Raw genomic sequence first — 19,705 nt, forward strand, 5'->3', positions numbered from 1 at the left:
TTGTCTCAGGATGAAGTCTTGCATCTGCCTCTCAAATTTTAAGGAAAACTAGTGTCTGAGAAAATGAGTTGCTAAGACTGTGCATAGAAAATGAGATATTCTGACATAGATTTTCAGGTTTATTGAATGCATTAATTTCCTAGAATCCAGAGCTTTTAGTAGCTACAAAAACTAAATGGGAAAGGAACAGCTTTTCCCTTCAGAGCCTCTTTTAATGTAATAGATTTTGTGCGATAGGACATCATGGTGCTAAAGCAACCTCAAAGCATAATTGTAGCAATTCCCAGAATTTCAGTTGCACACCGATAGAATTGTGGTTTGTGTAAACTGAGACTTAATTTTCATTTGGAGAAAAAGTCTGTGCCCTCCACTTAAGTGCCATGATCACTTAGTTGGAATTTGGCCCATTTTTCTGAGTTCTGCTTAGAATGACTTGTTCTTTGCAGAAAATGTAAAAGCTATATTGAAAAATAAAAAAAAAAAAATAGTGTTACTTGCCATTATAACTTTCATCATCTGAGAATGCTTGCTCAAGGGAAAGGGAGCAATATAGAGTTCGTTTCTTATGGGATTCCTGGATTTAGCACAAGCTACTGATAAAGGTAGCACAGTGGATTGAACATTCTGTCCTCAGAAGGGTTGTTTTTGCCTGGTTGGATGCTGCTGTACACAGATTTCAGCTTCAGTGATGGAACTGCACAATCCTATGCAGTGAGGTAAAACAGGTTTAGGAACATCAATATTAATACAATACATAATCATGTTTACTTTTCAAAGTCCATCCCTCTCTTCTTAAAGAATACAACAAAATATCTTCTGTGAGAACTGTGAATGCATAAAAATCTTGGGGTACCTCTGAATATTTCATGTAAGAAAAATATACCTTTGAATTAACCTAACTATAATTACGTTTTGTTCAGCTTTGTTCTGATACCCAGACTAGACTGGATGCAGCTTATACATTTGGAACAACTTACCAACAAAGTGTAAGTAAGAGATAAAATAGTATTCTAAGTTTTGAATTAAGTTGCTTTATATGTCATTAGTAATTCAGTGTGTATTGAAGAACTTATGGAGTTTAGCCATAAGGTGCAAAATGGACTTTCTTCTTGCGAAGCTGTTGCTCATTTTAATGTTTTTATTGTTGAGTGAAATAAAATTTTGATGAATCTTTGTTAAGTATTTTTACTTAGTGTTTAATGTTGTTTAATTCATATTTCAGTATTTCAGACAGAATGGAAACTTATTTTCTATTTAGGATCATTGAACTGGTCAAGTATAGCTATTCTTCTTTTGTGCTTTTTCAGATCTCATGTATTTGATTTATTGAGTATGTAGGGCCTGCTGTTAAGTATTAACAACAGCTAATATGACTGGGTTTAAATACAAACACCAATAAATATTAACTTACTGAGTATTTTTAATGTAATTATTTTCATGGATTGTAGGCATCACTTTTTTTTTCCCTACAGCTTTGGAGGAAACATGGTAGACATGTTAAATAAGTATTTCAAGATGGCGTGGTTGTTCACATACACAAAACACTACCTACTTTCACATCTAATTTCTTCACACTATCAGAGTGACTGAAGCTGGCAGGACCTCTGAAGGTCATCTTGTCCAATGCCCTGCTCAAGCAGGGCCGCCTAAAGCTGTTTGCCCAGGATTGTGTCCAGGCAGCTTTGAATATGTCCAAGGAGGGAGACTCTACAACCTTTCTGGGCAACTTGTGCCAGTGGTCAGTCTCCCTCACAGTGAAAAAGTGTTTCCTGATTCTCAGAGGGTTTCAGTGTGTGCCCTCTGGTCCTGTCACTGGGCACGACTGAAAAGAGCCTGGCTTTGTCTTGTATACCCTTCCTTCAGGTATGTGTACACATTAATAAGATCCCCCCTGAGCCTTCTCATCTCCAAGCAAAACAGTCCCAGCTCTTTCAGCCTGGCCTCACAGGAGAGATGCTTCAGTCCCTTCATCATCTCAGCAGCCTGTGCTGCACTATATCAAGTATCTCTGTTTCTGTCTTGTACTGGTGAGCCCAGAACCAGTCACTGAACTCCGTGACTTCAGCATTTGTGTTTCTGGACTTTAGTGTCAAATTTTATGTCTGGGAAATTTACTGGGATATTTTTTCCTAATCTGTTGAAAAATGTTAGCAGAGCTTCATTTCCCACATCAGTAGTTCTAGTCAATTGCAATAATTTACAAGAGGTTTGTATAAAAACTCGGTAATTGCTTGGAAATAGCCAGAATACTTTGTCTTTTGTGAAGAAGTGGGACAGATTCCACAATAATTTTGTAGGAGAAGAATCCACAACTTGATAAAATCATTAAATGGCTAAAGTGACCCTTTGTTTTAACATTTCTTTTCTCATAGTGCAAAATTTCAGTTTCCAAGATTTTATTGGATTTTGCTAATCCAATCTTTTATGACCTGTTCCTTAAATATAACGGTGACAATGGACAACAATATCTTTGGGCTGTGCCAGTTTTAAACTTGAATCTTCAATACAGTGAAATGTTTGTTAATCAAGGTAAGACTGTCATAGTAATATTTCTGTGAATTTAAATAATGTGAATAACTTTGAATAGAAAGCATTTGTATTAAAGATACCACGACACACCATAACTTGTTTCTGTTTCAAGACTTTAATATTTGTGGGCAAGTTCTGCTAGCGTTAAGTGCAAGCTTTGGTTGCAGACACCAGCCCACTCAATAATATGCACCAATAAAGTAGTCCGATTTAATTATGTCTTCGAGTTGAAAATAAGTATTTTTACCCTGGATACGGTTAGATGTATCATACAGTTATATGTGTCATTTCTAGTAGATTTCATTGTTTTTTCTGTGTTGAATTAGTTTTTTTTAAATTATGTGGCTATCATGTGTTTTCAAAGGCAGTAATATGAACAACTGGCTTTTGACTCGTCGATTTTTTTTGGTGGACACGCTAAGTGGAAAAGAGAATGACCTGGGAAAACTACCAAGAGTAATTCGAATTGCTAGCAAAATAACAATAAGGTGATTAATTGCATATGATATATACTGCATAGAAAGTAAAGCAATTTTTGTGCAATCTGCATTTTATTGTCTTAAAGGAAAGTTGCTTTATTATGTTGTTTCTGGTATGTCCTGTGCTGCTTTTTCCGTTTCATACTTGGAAATAGCAAGAGTTTCCACAGGTTGTTCTGATGAGTGAGTCAGAATACGTAACAGTGACTCATGGGGGTTAAAATTACTGTGATTACTTTCCAGTTAAAATGGATTGGATTGTGTATGCATAATGCAAGTTAGCAGGCATTCAGTCACCTTGTGGAAGCAGGTGTCATCTTGAAAGACCTAAAAACTCCTCTGTTAATTATTTTTGAATAGCTGACTATACAAGGATGCTATTTCATACTCTCTATTCCTTTTTTGCAGTATTTTTGCAAGCTGTTACCTATTCTGCTATACAATGCAAAACAGACTTGTAGTCATGTAACTGCAATTGTGAAACTACCTGTTAGGGCCATTATTGATGGTTAATCTCAGCTGGAATATGTTTTGGAAGAGCCCTTGTTTCTCCTCCTTTATGTAATGTCTTCCTTTGACATGACTGTCTGAAAATTGAGATATCCCATTTCCTTCAGTTCTTCTTCTTAACTTATTAGTTAAAAAGATTCCTGAGTAGCACTGAGTACTGATCATTACAAGTAATAATCCTGAAGATTTTAATGTACTAACTCCATTTGCTGAGAATTATGTATTACATTATTTCAAAAAATAAGGATTAGCTTATGTATCTTAGGAGAACACCCTCCTACCTTGGAAAAAAAGGATAATGCCAGAAATACAAAATATAGAAAAGGTCACCGTATAATGTTTTGAGAAAAGTTACTTTTTGGAATTGACTTTCATTGCAGCTATCATAATGTAAGCAGTAGGTAAACATTGATTCAGGTATTTTCTTAGAGTTTCCCAGCTTTTTCTATTTATATATTTGTGTACATGCCTTTGTATGCTCTGTTTGCTTTTAAAATGTGAATTGCTATGTCACGGGGTTTGAAACTCATGTTTTATTGATCAGGTTGTTCTGTTCATTTAGTATTTTCTTATTAGTACAAGTTTCAATCAATACTTTCCAAGCAATTAATCCATTTTTTGTATTAAAAGTGATACTGTCTGTATTTCTGCAGAATTCGCCTGGTATCCCCTACTCAGAGAGGAACTATCCACCCTCCTCTACTTACTGTTGCTTACACAGATGTGCTTGTCCAAAACCCTGAAACCCAGAGTGTGATGGTGAGATATTTGTGCTGTCTTAATTGAACTGATTTCTTAATCATGCTTTTAGTTTTGTTGGAATTCCAGTTGAGTGAACATGTATGGGGGAGTTGTAAAAATCTAATAAGCACTTTCTAGTTCTGCTCAGTTTTTAAGTTGCAAGTTTTCACTAAAACCTAAAGCTTTTAAAGCAAAGCAGTTAGAAGTATTTTCTTTTTCATTTATCTTGCACCTCTTTCAATGTAAAAGACTCAGAATTTTACAGTAGGTTGTATAATGCTAAGTTAGGCTACAGTTCAAATAAAATTATATGCACATAAAATAACATGAAAAGTACTCTATGCAATGCACTAAAACCAGCAATTTATGGAAGAAATTGAAGATTTTTATTTAAAGCGATGCATTTAAGAGGAGGCTGTTATTACACTGAAATTTCAGGTCACCTGTAGTTTAAGTTAAAATATTGGTAATTTATCTAAAGCACCCTTTAGTGTTTTGTCTGCCGTGTATTATTTTACAGCACATCTCTAAGAGTTAAAGTAAAATAATCCAAAAATCCTTAGCCAGACCAGTTGGGGACCAATTGAGGGGTTATTCTGAAAGCCACCACGTTCTGCTGTAGCAGGTGCAGAAGGGGCATTTCCTACTTGCCCCTTTGCCGGCCATGATGCAGCAGCTCACAGGCCCCATTCCAGTGCCTTGTTTACTCGTTAGATCACATTGCTGTAAAATTGAAACCATTGATCTTAATATAGTGGAATAGTCATTCTGTTATTAAAAAAATGTAACATTAACACGTTCTCTTAATCAGCCTTCAACAGTTCAGGCTTCCACTACAGATAGACATCTAGGCAGAAATTTCCAGTGCTAGAACCATTCCTTGCGTTCCATATTGGCTGCATGAAAGGAGAGACAGAGAATTAGAAAGACAGAAAAATCAGTCACACTTCTTCCCTGCCTAAATGATGTTTTTATTTAACCACAGAAACAGCACTTTTTTTAGAAAATAATTCATTCAAGTGGTGATGGCAGGAACAATTCCTTTCATTTTCTCTGTTTTCTGTTATACTATTTCACCTTTACCGATACATCTGATCTACTTAGGCATTGTGAATTTAACATATTTTATGCAAGACCTTCTTTAAAGTAAAAAAGATACATTGAATTTCATTCCAAGTTCTATAAACACAGAGCTTCTAGTAACTAAGCATATTTAGACATAAATCCAAGTGTGGTGATAGAAGGAGTTCTGACAGGAACAAATATTTTAGGAAGCGAAGCCAGAGAGGAGGGAGGATTAGTTTTGGGGAGGATTTGTACTTTTTTTTTAAACCAAATTAAAATACTATTTATTATCATACTTGTGTTAACTTGAGCCTTGCAGTGACAGAGACTCAGGCCAGAATGTTATAAAACCAAGACAAAGTTTTTCTTTTCCTTGTACAAATCTTTCAGCCTTAAGTAAAAATGGGTCTTAGGCTAGACAGGAATTTACACTAGAGGGAGCGATTTTGATGCTGCCTGGCAATTTTTATTTCATTCAAGCTGTAAAAAAAAATTGGTGTCTCAGCTATGTAAGAGCTCAGTTCTTGATTTTGCATATTGGTGTCATTACATTAAAGTTACTTGTAATCAACACTGATAAAAGGGAAAGTATCAAACCTTTGGGGTCTCCTTTCAGAAGGAAAAAAATTATGCACATTTTAAAGGATTGTGATTAGGTCCAGCTGCTAAGTTGCAGGTAGCAGGTGTCCATCTCCAGCATTACTGTCGGTAGAATCTGCACTAAGTGTAGCAGAGCATGTGTTAGTGCCAAGTCTGGCACTGGAGCACACCAGGTCAGATATATAGAGTAAAAGAAGATATATGTTGTAGTTGCATAGTAGCCCACCAAAAAAGTATATGAAACTACCGCTGTCTGGAGTAGTTGTAGCATTTCAGAATTTCTATCCATATTTACTTTTTGTATCTTAATATTCAGGTTTCCTTCTCAGTCAGTTATGAGATGGATCAGTCAGAGGCTCAGGTTCAGACTGATGTAAGTTGTATTGCCCCTTCATTTGTCGGTATAACGATTTATTTCTATTTTGTGTTTTTTAAAAATACATGCAAGTAATTTTTTGTTCTCTTCAGATCACGTTGGGTGTGTTGGGTGGGCTTGCAGTGTTGTGGTCCCTTCTCAAGACTGCAGGCTGGAAGAGACGCACAGGAAGCTCTATAATTGACTTGCAGGTATGAACAGCTGGTAGCATAAAAAGGGACACACCTTCCTCTCTTGAAGGAGATCTTTGCTGTAATATACCTATTCTGTTTCTTGTGGTAGCTGGAATGATTTCTAGCCTAGTGCATAGAACTGTGACCTAGAATTAGGTTCTCTTGAGGATTCCGATGTTGTTATTTAGGAAATACTTTTGCTAAAAGTAAAGGTATTTACAGAGATATTCTGATCAGTTGGGTGGCCTTAGTTTTCAGATTAATTCTTCTTGGAACAAAGACTAACAAGTAGGAGTTCCAGATGCTGAATATGACATAAAGATATTGACCATACTAGAAAAACGTTGTTCAAAGGTAATTTTCAGTGCTAGAGTTTCCTGTAGTATGAGCTGCATAACATTTCTATGAATGTACATATGCATTACTTAATCAGTTTCACAGATCTCTACAGTGTGCTTTTATAATTGCAGACAGTTTTCAAGTTCTTACTGTTTTATGCTGGAGACCTTGCCAACGTTTTCTTTGTCATCACCGTGGGCACAGGAATTTATTGGCTTGTGTTCTTCAAAGTAAGTGTTTTTCCAGTTATGAAAACCTGTTAATATTGCATCTGTATTTACACAAAAATTCATTTTCTTTTTTCCTTTTTTTATTTTTATTTTTGCCTTTCTGGTCAGACTATTGAGGCAAGTTCTATATCTTGTTTTGTTTTGTGTGCTTAAATTTTTGTGTTCACCTGTTTCTTTTCCTTAGGATTCATTGTGCTTGCAGTCTGCTTAATAGTCACTTAAAATATTTTAAAAATTCAAAGTGATTCCACATTAAATATTGATATTTTTCTGCAAAATGTGATTCATGTTTATGCACTTATAATGTTGTTACATATGCCAGCCACATTGTTTCAATGTAATTTCTCAATTACAGGCTCAGCAGTTTGTCTCTGTCCTTTTACCACTTCCATCTCAAGAAGAATATTTTGTTACATACATAGCGTGTGCCTTCAGTCTAAAGGTAAATATTTTTTCTTCTGGCATGAAAGACATTTCAACGTACACTTCTGCATATTTTCAGTAGGCTTGTTTTTAAACATTTTGTATAGTTCATTTTATTAGTGTATAGATATAAATAATTATTCTAAGAATTAAATCAGTTTTCCATAGACATTTATTTTGTGGTGACTCTATAGGGAAATAAATGTCTAAGAAAGATGATCTATGGAAAATTATTCTTTCAAGGATTAAGGTTCAAAGAAATCCAAATAAAATAACACTATATCAAGAAAGCAAGTGCTTTCTTTTAAAGCGGAGTGTAAGGGCTGTCAGTTCCTGATTAAAAAGAAGACATCAAAATAATCATGTTCAAGCATACTTCTAGAATTCAAATACCAATATTCTGTCTTCATGGGACATACAAGTATTTTACTAATTTTGGGTATTTTATTGAATTGGAATTCAGAATACGGGTTAATATGTCATGGGAAACTACTTAGTCATTTTTTTATAAATGTGTTACTTTTATATATTTTCTTTATTATTTTGCACATCCTCACGTGATTTACCATTACTCCAAGCTTTTAAGTTAAAAAAAAAATTAGCAAAAGTTGGTAATAAAGTTGCAGTCTCAGGTATAGTCAAGTGTATCAGTTATGTTTAATGAATGACATGCAATTACTGTTTCTTCATCCTTGGCTGTTTGTTGTTGCTATCCTTACTGTTTACATTTCTCCTTTTTCTTTCTTAGGCTCTACAATTCTTACAATTGCTGGTTTCACAACTTACTATAGATATTTTCTTCATTGATTGGGAAAGACCTAAGGGCAAAGTTCTTAAAGCGGTCGAAGGTAACTCAAACTATGCTTGTGTGTGTAAACAGATTTGATTAAATTAATACTGTCAAGTATTAACTTTCAGAGCTTTTTGTATGCATTCTTTTAAGGTGAAGGTGTTATTAAAAGTGCCGTGGCACCTGTGAGCATATGGAGGACATATTTTATAGCAAATGAATGGAATGAAATTCAGACAGTGAGGAAGATAAATCACCTCTTTCAAGTGCTTGCAGTTCTTTTTTTCCTGGAGGTATTATTACTACTACTACTACTACTACTACTATTATTATTATTATTATTATTATTATTATTATTATTATTATTATCTTTTTTATGATTCACAACCAGAGTGTAACGTAAGGGTCTGGTTTTTGTTTCTTGCTTGCTCTGTGGTAATAGTGGATGACCTTCAAGTTCACTTGAAAATGTGTAACTTAGTGAAATAATTACTTTAACATTTTAAAATGTATTTGTATGATGTATGTATAGGTCATTGCAATATTTTGCAATGTTTCATTAAGGAAGGCTTAAAATAAAACCCACACAAACAACCCTTAATTACCTTAGAGAACTTTGTTAGTTCTGTTTGGTTTTTTTAAGGTAGGGAGTTTCCTTAAGAGACTAATAAATCTATGTACACACTCAATTCTTTGTTTGCCTGCTGGCTCCCTCTTGCCATGGTTTATTTCTGGTTTCATATTTATCTGAACTGAACTTCCTTCCTGCTAATTTGCTGTAGTGACCTTTTATAAAGCAGGAAATGAAATGTGCCAGTTCTGTTCCTGATGGCATAACACAAGGCAGTATGCCTTCAGTTACAGTTTAAGGAGATATGAGAACTTCAGCTTCAGCTTTTCAAAACATTTTGGTTTGTTTCTTGGTAAGTACTTTTATTTTGGGAAGTATTCCTGAAGCATGTAGTATATAGATATTTATATGAGGGGGTTTTTACATATTTTTGATACTTTTATTCATTTTTTAGTTTCTGGTTTTGAATTTCCTATTTTTCTTTTAAATTAAATACAGAAAAAAAACCCACAAACAAAAAAACCCACACCAAAACAAAACAAAAAAACTTTTCTCATTCACTACATCAGTATTTTTGCTGTTGGTAAATACAGGGCAGGAACAACTTCTGTGTCATGTTCTAAGGAAGGAATGGGAGAAAAAAGAATGAGTATTCCTACAACTAATTAGTTTGCTCAGGTTACTCTTCATAGGCTCCTGATATTACTAGGAGGGAGAGGCTACTCTTAGTAGAGGGTGATTAACATCTTGCTCTATAACTCCTGCTATGAATTTCCCTCTGAAAAATCATTTTCTTGCCACTGATAGTGGAGGAAGTCATGAACGATACCTAAATAGGTTAATATTGGTATTTGTGAAAACTTCAGCTGATCTTTATAACTTTCATTGTCATGCTGGAGTCTGGAATGTAGTTGCCCTAGAAGTGTAATGCTCAGGGTAGATATAGCAGTTAGCTCCTCCCTACAGATAGGAACTTCTGTATTGCTCAAACCTGCTTTCTTGGCTTACCGGTTTTGATGGAGTGACTGTTCAGTTCTCATTAATCGTGATGACAGACTCTACAGTGGTGGAAAACAAGTCAGGAAGTGCAGTAGTTGGAGGAAGTTGGAGAGTGTGGCAGAAGGAGTCTCCCAGCCCTCGGGCCTCATGGCTGGCACTGCAGCAGCCCCTGGTTGGCACTGGGTCACCGTGGCAGTGTTGGCTACATGGCACTTTGACCGCAAAACTGACCTTTCCACTATTGTGCTGGGTCTGGCCGGGATGGAGTTAATTTTCTTCACAGCAGCCCATAGGATGCCATACTTTGGATTTGTGGTCAGAACAAGGCTGATAACACACCGACAGTTTTGCTATGGCTGAACAGTGCTTGCACAGCATCAAGGATGATCTCCAGAGGTCCCTTCCAGCCATAACCATTCTGTGATTCCATGAGAGGGCTGGGGTGCACAAGAAGCTGTGAGGAGAACACAACCAGGAGAGATGGTCCCTGCTGACCAAAGGGCCATTCCATATCATATACCATCATGCTGAGCAATGGAGGGGAGGGATTATTCTGGTGGCTGGCTGGGCATTGGTCTGCCTCTGGCAGGGAGTAATTGCCTTTGCATCTCTTGTCATGTTGTTTGTTTTGTTTTGTTTTGTTTTCACCACCTTCTTCCCTTTTCTTGGCTTATTAAACTGTCTTTATCTTGACCAATAAGTTTTCTTGCTTTTGTTCTTCCTGTTCCCCATCCTGCTGTGGTGAGGGTTAACCCACCACAAATATGGTGATGGTGCAGCTTCAGTTCTGAATTATTTTCATAAAATTCTCACCTCTTTGGTGTTTCAAGACATAGTGTTTCTCTCATCTTCTTTATCTGGGATTTTTTTTCTAGATTGTTTGCCTAAAATATATTCAGTCATAAAGACAACAGAGGTAAATATATTTCTGTTTAATAAAAACAAAAAAAATCTCTTTCTTACAGTCCCTACAGTAAAAAATTAACACTGGAATATATAGGACCAAAGAGCTGAAATTTGACAGAAATAATCTCTGCAGTCTAACAGTAGAATCTTTGGAGTTTTTCAGTAAAAATCAATGTTGGCCTGTTCTGAGATTTAGCTGCATGTGTTCTGAAATTGTGTCAACACATGCATGCAGTTTAATTATTTTAATTACGTTTCTTGTTAATAACACTGGATCACACGAGTGGGCTCTATCACAGTGAACATGCTCATATTCCCAGGTCCATTTTTCCGATTTTTTTCTTCTTCCTGTTATAAGGGAAACAACAGGGTAATAATTAATACTATTAATTGCCTCATGTTGTTATGTTGACATTCTTATCTCTTCAGGTGGTGGGATTTTCAAACCTGGCTTTGATGGATTCTTCTTCCAGTCTTACGAGAAGCAGCGACAGCTACATCGCTCCTTGCAGCCGCATTTTAAGATTTGGCGTGTCTGCAGCACTCTGGCTAGCCATTGCCTTGTTACAGGTATGTGAAACACGTGACGTACTGAATTACCATTTTCAGGCCAGTTCTTGAAAGCTAGAACATACCACCAGGCCATCCGTACCATGTATCATAGCATTGGGTAGACTGGTAACTGTTTTACATGATCTAGACTTGTAGCTACTTTAGCATGGAACACCTTTAGAGCTCAAAATTAATCTTCTGAGCTGTGAGACATCTTACTTAGTAGTCAGAATTTTAATCCTCCCAAAGATGTTAGTTTGCGCAACTACTTTGTTTTAAACGATTTTGAAGCATCTCCAAGTTCAAAATGAAAAGCAGGTTATTGCTACAACTTTACTTCTTAGAGGAAGGATGTCAGTCCCTTTTCATAGTCCAATGCAATGGTGGTCTGTAATTTGTGGGTGTTACACTGTGAAGCTAATTGCTTAATAAAGTCAAATCTGTTGAACTAATAAAAGAAAATTTGGTTGATTTCTTTCAGATTATATTTTTTTCTGTGTTTTATGAAAGATTTGTTGAAGATAAGATAAGCCAGTTTGTTGATTTGTGTTGCATTAGCAATGTAAGTATTTCTTTGTCTAATCTGTACAGCAGCAATTTTAATAGAATAACACAGAAGATAGTTTTAAGAATATGAAATAACATTTATTCTTTTAATTTAATCAGAGATGACTAGCTAACAGCCAAAGTCAGGTTTTTTGAGCTCACTTTATTGGTGCAATCTACAAGATTTCAGTTAAACTTTATTTGGAAAAAGAGTCTGGAACTATAGGTATCAATATGTCTTTTTAGACCTGTGATTTTTAGGTTGTTCTTGAAGTTAAATTGGTTACATATGCTCATACAGAATTAAAAAGTAACAAATTATGACAGAAATTAGGTGTGGAACCCTTTGCTGCCATTCTGTCTGCTGGTTTGCATTTTAGTACTTTTGTATTAGAGCCATGGCTGTCTTGGTTTTATTTAATAGCTTTATGTTCAGTTTCTGCTCCTCTCTTGTGGTTGTCCCTCAACCACTGAACTCCATGGTTGTCCCCCTTGGACAGTTATCACCTTTTTCATGCATTTCCACTTACATCTGAACTAATTCCCTTTCTCTAGTTCAAATATGGGTCTTGTAGCTCTGTACTGCGAGAATTCCTTTTTAACCAAAGAAGAGTGCAGTCAGAACAGGTTGGACCAGCTCATTTCTTCAGAACTTCTTAAAAATTTAGAGATTAATCATTTTTATCGGCCTTTTCAGCCTTGGTTATTCCTCTTCCATGAAACACCCATGTAGAGCATGGGTTGTAGAGAGAGTTAATTTGGGGTTATATGTGATATATAAGCATTGCATCATGCCAAATTAAATTCTATTAAATACAGTCTCCTAGGAGCTCAACTAGAGTCATGCATATACATTATGTATCACAGAAGTAACTTTTGAATCAAAATAAAAGCCAATAACTTTGCTTTAATTTTTTGGCTCGGTAGAATTAGGTACTGATCCTTGCTGTCATTAACTAAACTTGAAGCTGGTGTGTGTTTCGAGTTAAACATGGATAGGATTAATCAGTAAAGAGTTATTAAATATTTTTTTCTGCCATATTTATTTTGGTACCTGCCTACTTTGTATTTGTAGAAGGACTGGTCATGCTGATCTCTACTGTCAGTTGAAAAGTTCAGAAATAAAATGATAATGTTTAATTAAAGTATTCTTTTCCCCCATCTCTTTTAGATTTCAGTGTTTCTCTTGTCACACAGCTGCTTTGGTTATTATATCCACGGTCGCTCTGTGCATGGACATGCTGATACCAATATGGAAGAAATGAATATCAACCTAAAGAGAGAAGCAGTAAGTAAAAGTAGTAATGTTTATACCTGCTCTAATTATTTATTTTATTAAAAAGCTTTGCATTAAGGTCCTGCACTTGTGCATTACTTGTGTTCAGTGGTGGACTTGGCAGTGTTAGGTTAACAGTTGGACTCGATGATCTTAAAGGTCTTATGATTCTGTGATTACTTTCCACCAAGTTGCAACACTTTAAAAGATACTGGCTGTTTGTGTGTAAATATATGACTGAGTAGTGCTTTTAACTAGCTCTTCATCTTTCTTCTTCATTATTTCCTCTTCTCTGTTTCTCTTTCATTTCATAAATATACAATTCCTGTTTTTCTAAAAAGGTTTTTCATGTATTTAAGAACCTTCTTTTTGATATTGAAGCTTTTCATGAGCTCATGACCACATTCAAAAAAAGTGCATACCAAGAACCTTTCAATAATAGACAAGTCTGAAAAATTCCTCATACAGAGACTTCGAAAAACTTATTTTATTTCATCTATTCTTCTTTGGTGATTTAACCTGTTCTTTACAGAAGGTAATATGCATAAGTATTTTTTCTAGTTTGTTTTATCTTTGTGTCGTGGTTTAATGGTGACACTTTGCTGCAAGATCAGGCAGATGTAAAATATCTCATACAAGTTTGGAGCACTTTGCACTGCATTTCCTGACATTTTGCATCTTTGTAGGGATAAGTAGGAAGAAAGTACCTTAGACAAAGGATATTGCTATTTCAATGATAAGTGGACAGAAAAAAACATATCCCTGTGAAACTTAAATCTCAGACATTGAAATATGGAGGAATCTTTTTAATAATATGTTTTACTTATGTGTTCCTATAATTTTTTCCTAATTGCTTATTTTAATGTATTTTTGGAAAAAAAGCAGATGTTTTCCCTATAGAGTTGTCAAATTTTCTATTTTATTGGGTTTTTTGAGATTTATTAAATGTGACCTGAGAAACATATGGAAAAAGTCAGGAATCCAAAGCACAAAAAAAGTAGGACACATATAGAATAAATTGTAAACATAAAAGAAAGGGCTTCAGAATGAATGTCAAAAGCTGTATTGGAAAGTAGTGAACTGAACTCAGGTGGAAAGAGGAATATGACTTTGTGACAGCAGGGGTCAGGATTTCATGTCCTAAGAAAACCTTGCTAAAATAGAACTAAGAGTGTAGTGGATTCAAATGTTTAGAGATATTAAGTACTATGAGTACGTGAAAGAGAGGAAATTAAAAGCATTTGACTTTCTTGGGTCTATGAATGCCATTAATAATGTTAATCTACAATTGCTTTAATTGTATAGGAAAATCTATGTAGTCAGAGAGGTTTGTTGCCAAATACAGATGGCCAGACATTTCAGATTTCCATTTCAAGAAAAATGCGACTGCACTATGACAGGATTCATGAAACTCTAACAAGAGTAAGTAAGATATTTGTATTCTGTAAATGTCATTTAAAATACGTAATTCTTCTGCTGAAGTCATGGTCATGTTATATTTCAGAAACGTGGTCCCGCAAGGCTTTTGGACTCATCTGCAAATACTTTTGAACAAAGCACAAGGGCATACAACACAATGAACAAATTTCTCGGTTCTTTTATTGATCACGTATGTATATTGACATTGCTATATTAAGGAAAATATAATTATATTAAGTAGAGACTAAAAATTGTAAATATGAAAGACTGTATTTTCTCTTTAAGCATATGTGGTTAAAGACTCGTTGTTAAAGACTGTGTGGCAACTGGAAGAGTGCTTCATTCAAAAAAAAATACTGAGTACTGTCCAACAGGGCAGCCTGCTCTTAAAAATGACAAATCCTTTTTTGTTATCTACTTATTTTTGTCGTGAAGTAGATCAGTGCTTTTTTTCATTCATAAAGGACTTAGGTGGCTCTACTTCACTTTGTAACAAGCACTTTTTCTCCAAAGTCATAAACCAAGAAGTTTTGTTTTTTCCTTTTCTTATAGGTTCACAAAGAGATGGATTATATTGTTAAAGATAAGTTGCTGCTTGAGCGGATTCTTGGCATGGAGTTCATGGAACCAATGGAGAAAAGTATTTTTTACAATGGTAAAAAAATTTGTGACTTGGTATTTGTACTATTATAAGTATGTAGGTTTCTGTGTAGATTTCTTTCCCAAGGGTTAACAGTCTAAACTGGACTTTACAGCAGGAAAGGTCACTAGATGACCATTTGTAAGGGAGGTATTTAAGAAATGTTCTTCAGGCTACAGACATCCTATTTAGAATTTGTTGCTCACATGCAATGTTTTTCTTTTAGGCAACTGAAAGGACACCGTGTAGATATGTGCACATGTACTAAATGCTCCTTTAACTCACTCTCTAGATCAGATATCTACTTTGTAAATGGAAAGAAGGACCCACAATATTTAAATAGCTCTCTGTTATTTATTTTTTTTTAATATATAGAACTAAATCTCTTACCAAACAACTAAGAGTACAAAAGATAATTTCTTTACAAAGGATATTGATCACAGTGAGGATGTTTTAGTGGCAATGAAATATAAGCTGTGAACTTGGGCCTGATACCAATCTGCTTCCTCAGTCCCCGAGCTGTACAGAATCCATCAAAAATTACCTTTGAAAACCTTAGTTCCGACCTTGGTTCTTCCCCTAACCATAAGTATGGCCAACACCTGCATGAACACTAGACACTAACTAGTGATCCAAGATGATGCAAACCCTTGTTTTGAGACCCTCAAGTACTTGGCTCTCCAGCTTTGCTGTTCAGAAACTCTAAACCTTATCAGAACCATAACCCAATCCATAGGTGTTGCCAGATGACGATTACACATATGTCATTGTTCTTACCTAATAGCAATCCACCAATTATGTCACTGAGCTTTGCAGAACTTTCCCTGCTCTCTGACACTACAGATGCAAAAGCTGAATCCTAGTATGAACTGTAAACCTGACTGGTAATCAGGAATCCAGCACATTCTTTCAGACTAGCCATGGTTGTAGGCTGATATTTTTGCTCAGTCCAGACGTCTGAGCTACACCTAATTTATTAAAGGCCTAGGCTCTCCTCCCCTATCATGGTGGAGCACTATCTTTACTAATAAATGTTGCCAAGGAACAACTATCTGCCTTAAAAGTATAACTAGAACTTTCTTCAGCCTCAGTCTGTGACTCCACACCTTGCAATATCAGTCATCCCAAAACCCTGTTCTAAACCTCAGGTTTACTCAGCCATAGATATTGTCAGGTATGCAATGTCGGAGTTAGAATTGAGTAAGCATGATGTGTTGTCTCCAAATTGTGCAGCATTCAACAAAGGTTTGGTCTTTTTGACTGCCATTGTTTCCAAGATCATAATCAGAAGGATGGGTGTAAATATATGGCTTGGTGGTTTACACTGCCATGGCTCCCAGAAGTTTAGATACAAATCAGAATTTCTTGGCAGTAGGACATATGCAAGTTGTAATGAAAATAAGCTGTTTCAAATAAAACTTGCATTAGACATGTAGTAGGAAGAGGGAAAATAATCTGTTTTCTGTAATTATTCTACGTGTTCTTTTCTCTTTTGAAAGTCATGCTTTTTGATAAATAAAGAAGTGGATAAGTGGTCTAGACTACTTTGGCTGTGAAAAAGGTATTTTAAGCTTATAAGACCCGTTTCTGGGAAACTATTAACCAAAGGAACAAAGATGATGTTAAGTTGTGAAGCTACTTCTAAGTAAGCCTTTAAGCATATGTTTTTATTATTTTCTTGAGTTAGGGCCAGAGCTTACACTTGCTAAATATGTCAGTGATGAGGAAGTTACATCTGCATCTTGTTCAGAGTAGCTTTCTTAAACAATATGATTGAGATTTTGGGAGTGAATAAAGTTGTGTGTGGCCCGTGGTCTTTTCCTATTGTGTTTTTCAGTATTAAGCCATTTTATAAGTGAAAAGGTTTGTATCACTTTGCTTCAATAGAATGCCAAAACTGGCTCTTGCACTGACTTTCCTTTTTCTTACCAGCTTACTCAGCACAAACTGACACAAACTTGCATATCACAGAAATAATCAGTTTTCAATTTATTTTTATTTTCTGTAGATGAAGGGCACTCTTTCAGTGATGTTCTCTATTATGGAAATGAGACAACGCTGCTCATCTTTGATATCCTGTTTTTCTCTGTTGTGGATCTGGCTTCCCAGAGTTTTATTTTGGCCGCTATTCTAACATACTTGCAACAAGAGGTAAATTTTAATTTAAGAACAAAGCAATATTTTAAAAATATAGGTTAGTATGGAAGTTTATTTATTTAAGTAGAAAATTAGAGCAGTAGGTTAGCCGTATGTGGTGACAGAAGATTATACTGAGAGCTTATAAAATACTTCTCTGACTTTTTTGTCAAATAGGCTTCTGATAAATTAATTTTATTCACATGCCTGTCATAAATTAAGAGGCTACAAATAACTATCAATAGAAAACACAAGTGACTATTAAAACTAATCACACATAGTTATATCATATTTCAGGTTGGAAAGATATAAAAAATGCTGAACAAAGTTAAGCACCTAATTTACTCATGTTATTATGATTTAAAGATAGTATAAAGTTATTATATATAAGTCATATATATATAAGTTGTATATATATAAGTTGTTTTATATATATATATATAAGTTGCTATATATATATAAGTTATTATATATAAGTCATTTTATATTAAGTACTGAAACATACTCTTTTAAGAATTTCTTCTTTAATGCATTTTTTCTAAAATGTTCTTAGATATTTCGGTTTATTCGTAATACACTTGGGCAGAAGAATTTGGCATCCAAAACCTTGGTGGATGAAAGATTTCTCATTTAATTAAGAAGATGAAAAACTTTGTTGAGAAGTTAATAGGGGAAATTATGTCCACGATCAAAGCATCTCCGACCTGCAGATTAGTTGTACTGCACTTCTCAATAATAATAATGTAATGGTTTTGAAATGTATCGGTTTTGTATTGTGTGCTATTAAACTTTATGTATTTACAAATATTTGTTTTAATTCGTGAACACTAAGCCATAGGCCTTTAAAAGGAAAAGTACATGAAAATAAGACAGAAGTAAGCTTACTGTTGTTATTATTAGAGTAAGATAAAAGTTAAGGACCACTCACTTTGAGGCAAAAATTCGAGCATTCTGATTGGCAGGAGAGGTTGTCAACTCTTAAATTTTTGGAAAATTTCCTAAATCCCTTTTTTCATGTAGTTTATTTTGAGCTATATGTTTAGCAAACATATTCACAGTTTTACATAGCACAGAATTTGTTTTGAATTAAGTTATTATTTCAAGAGGACTTTTTAAATATCACTTATTTACAGCGACTCCAACTTGAAATGTTAACTTGTCTTTATTGTTTCATAGTATTATACACTTTTGTCTCTTCTCTTGTTTTTTATCATTGTTTCTCTTGGGTGTGGACTGCACATGACAAAGGTTCCTTGTGTTTGAAATACAGTAGTGTTACAACAATGCAGAAAAACAGTCAGAGGGGAAGTTAGAGGTATTTGGGGTTTGTGCCTGATCTTCTGTCATCTGATGCAGGATGCCCAGGGAAAAAGAGTAATTCTTCTGTGCTGTTTCCACACAAGTGAAATAGAAGTAATTGTTCTTATCCATTTAGAAGTGTTTTCACAGGTGCCTATATATGCTCATGTACCCCTGTGTCTCTAATTTTCTAGCTTTATTATTTTTAGGAACAACACAGAGACCATCATCATCTTATTGTCATTTTTTTGGAATTTAGATGAGTTAATAATGTTTCAAGTGCCACTTATGAAGTGTTAAGGGAGATTATGAATGGCCTTCAAAACACCTCAAAGTGAGGTGTCTACCTCCCATTTGTATCTCTGTAAAGTCTCCCTAGTTTTTTAAAATGTTGTTTTTCAGTAAATGATTAAACATGAATGGTGTTTGCTGTTTTTGTAACTGTTACTTGTCTTTAGATGATTCAACAAGGGACTTTCACCAGCAAAAACACTATAAAAATGCAAGTCAAGGTTAGCATGCTTGTTCCAAAACAGAGACTGAGGACAGGATGAGTTGGACCTAGCAGATTTTCAATGCCGACATGCTTATCTGAGTTGAAACAGCATTGTGTTTCAGATGGTTCTTGGCTTCATAAAGGGGAACATGTTCTCACATTGATCATATCATATCGTATCATGATATTTAACTTATGGACATAAATCTCAGGGACATTATTGCTCTGGTGCATTTGCTTTTGGCCTTGCAAAACCTTTGTATTAATAGCTTACTAGTCTTATATAGCTGTTATTAGCTGGTAGAATGTGTGTATGTCAGTAAAGCTGTGACAAAGTAGATAACTGCAGAGCTGATTTTCTGTGGGACATACATTTATTAGTGTGCAGTTTAGCATGGGTATTTCCATGTCGTGCTTTCCTTACTTTTGTCTGCTTCTGTGCACAATTCTTAGTTTGTTGGTGTACATTATGCCTCAAAAAAGGTGAGAACACAAAACTTCCAACAGAGTGAAATGGCCACTATAAATAAAATGAAGGTTGTTGCCTTTGTAGTGAATGTAGTAATTAAAGTAATTAGGGCCTGGATCTGTAAATACAGCCAAAAATCAT

General features: G+C 35.0%; 1 protein-coding gene across 2 annotated transcripts in view; it reads left to right on the forward strand.

The window, feature by feature from the left end:
• The window catches only part of TMEM67 (transmembrane protein 67), a 33,918-nt gene extending 14,899 nt beyond the window's left edge, over positions 1 to 19,019 (forward strand). Inside the window, exons 11-28 of one of the 2 annotated variants that reach the window (XM_065053969.1) lie at positions 921 to 986; positions 2,373 to 2,529; positions 2,894 to 3,017; positions 4,172 to 4,277; positions 6,241 to 6,297; positions 6,393 to 6,491; positions 6,944 to 7,042; positions 7,398 to 7,484; positions 8,214 to 8,313; positions 8,409 to 8,548; positions 11,161 to 11,301; positions 11,765 to 11,845; positions 13,001 to 13,117; positions 14,411 to 14,527; positions 14,610 to 14,714; positions 15,077 to 15,179; positions 17,173 to 17,315; positions 17,854 to 19,019. In XM_065053969.1, the coding sequence (XP_064910041.1) occupies positions 921 to 986; positions 2,373 to 2,529; positions 2,894 to 3,017; positions 4,172 to 4,277; positions 6,241 to 6,297; positions 6,393 to 6,491; positions 6,944 to 7,042; positions 7,398 to 7,484; positions 8,214 to 8,313; positions 8,409 to 8,548; positions 11,161 to 11,301; positions 11,765 to 11,845; positions 13,001 to 13,117; positions 14,411 to 14,527; positions 14,610 to 14,714; positions 15,077 to 15,179; positions 17,173 to 17,315; positions 17,854 to 17,934 (1,923 nt within the window). In that variant the 3' untranslated portion in view covers positions 17,935 to 19,019. The remainder of the gene's footprint in view (positions 1 to 920; positions 987 to 2,372; positions 2,530 to 2,893; positions 3,018 to 4,171; positions 4,278 to 6,240; positions 6,298 to 6,392; positions 6,492 to 6,943; positions 7,043 to 7,397; positions 7,485 to 8,213; positions 8,314 to 8,408; positions 8,549 to 11,160; positions 11,302 to 11,764; positions 11,846 to 13,000; positions 13,118 to 14,410; positions 14,528 to 14,609; positions 14,715 to 15,076; positions 15,180 to 17,172; positions 17,316 to 17,853) is intronic. The other variant, XM_065053971.1, reaches the window with a different exon arrangement.
• The last annotated feature ends 686 nt before the right edge of the window (positions 19,020 to 19,705 follow it).

Source organism: Columba livia, chromosome 2 (assembly GCF_036013475.1).
Source record: "Columba livia isolate bColLiv1 breed racing homer chromosome 2, bColLiv1.pat.W.v2, whole genome shotgun sequence".
Lineage (NCBI taxonomy): Eukaryota > Metazoa > Chordata > Aves > Columbiformes > Columbidae > Columba > Columba livia.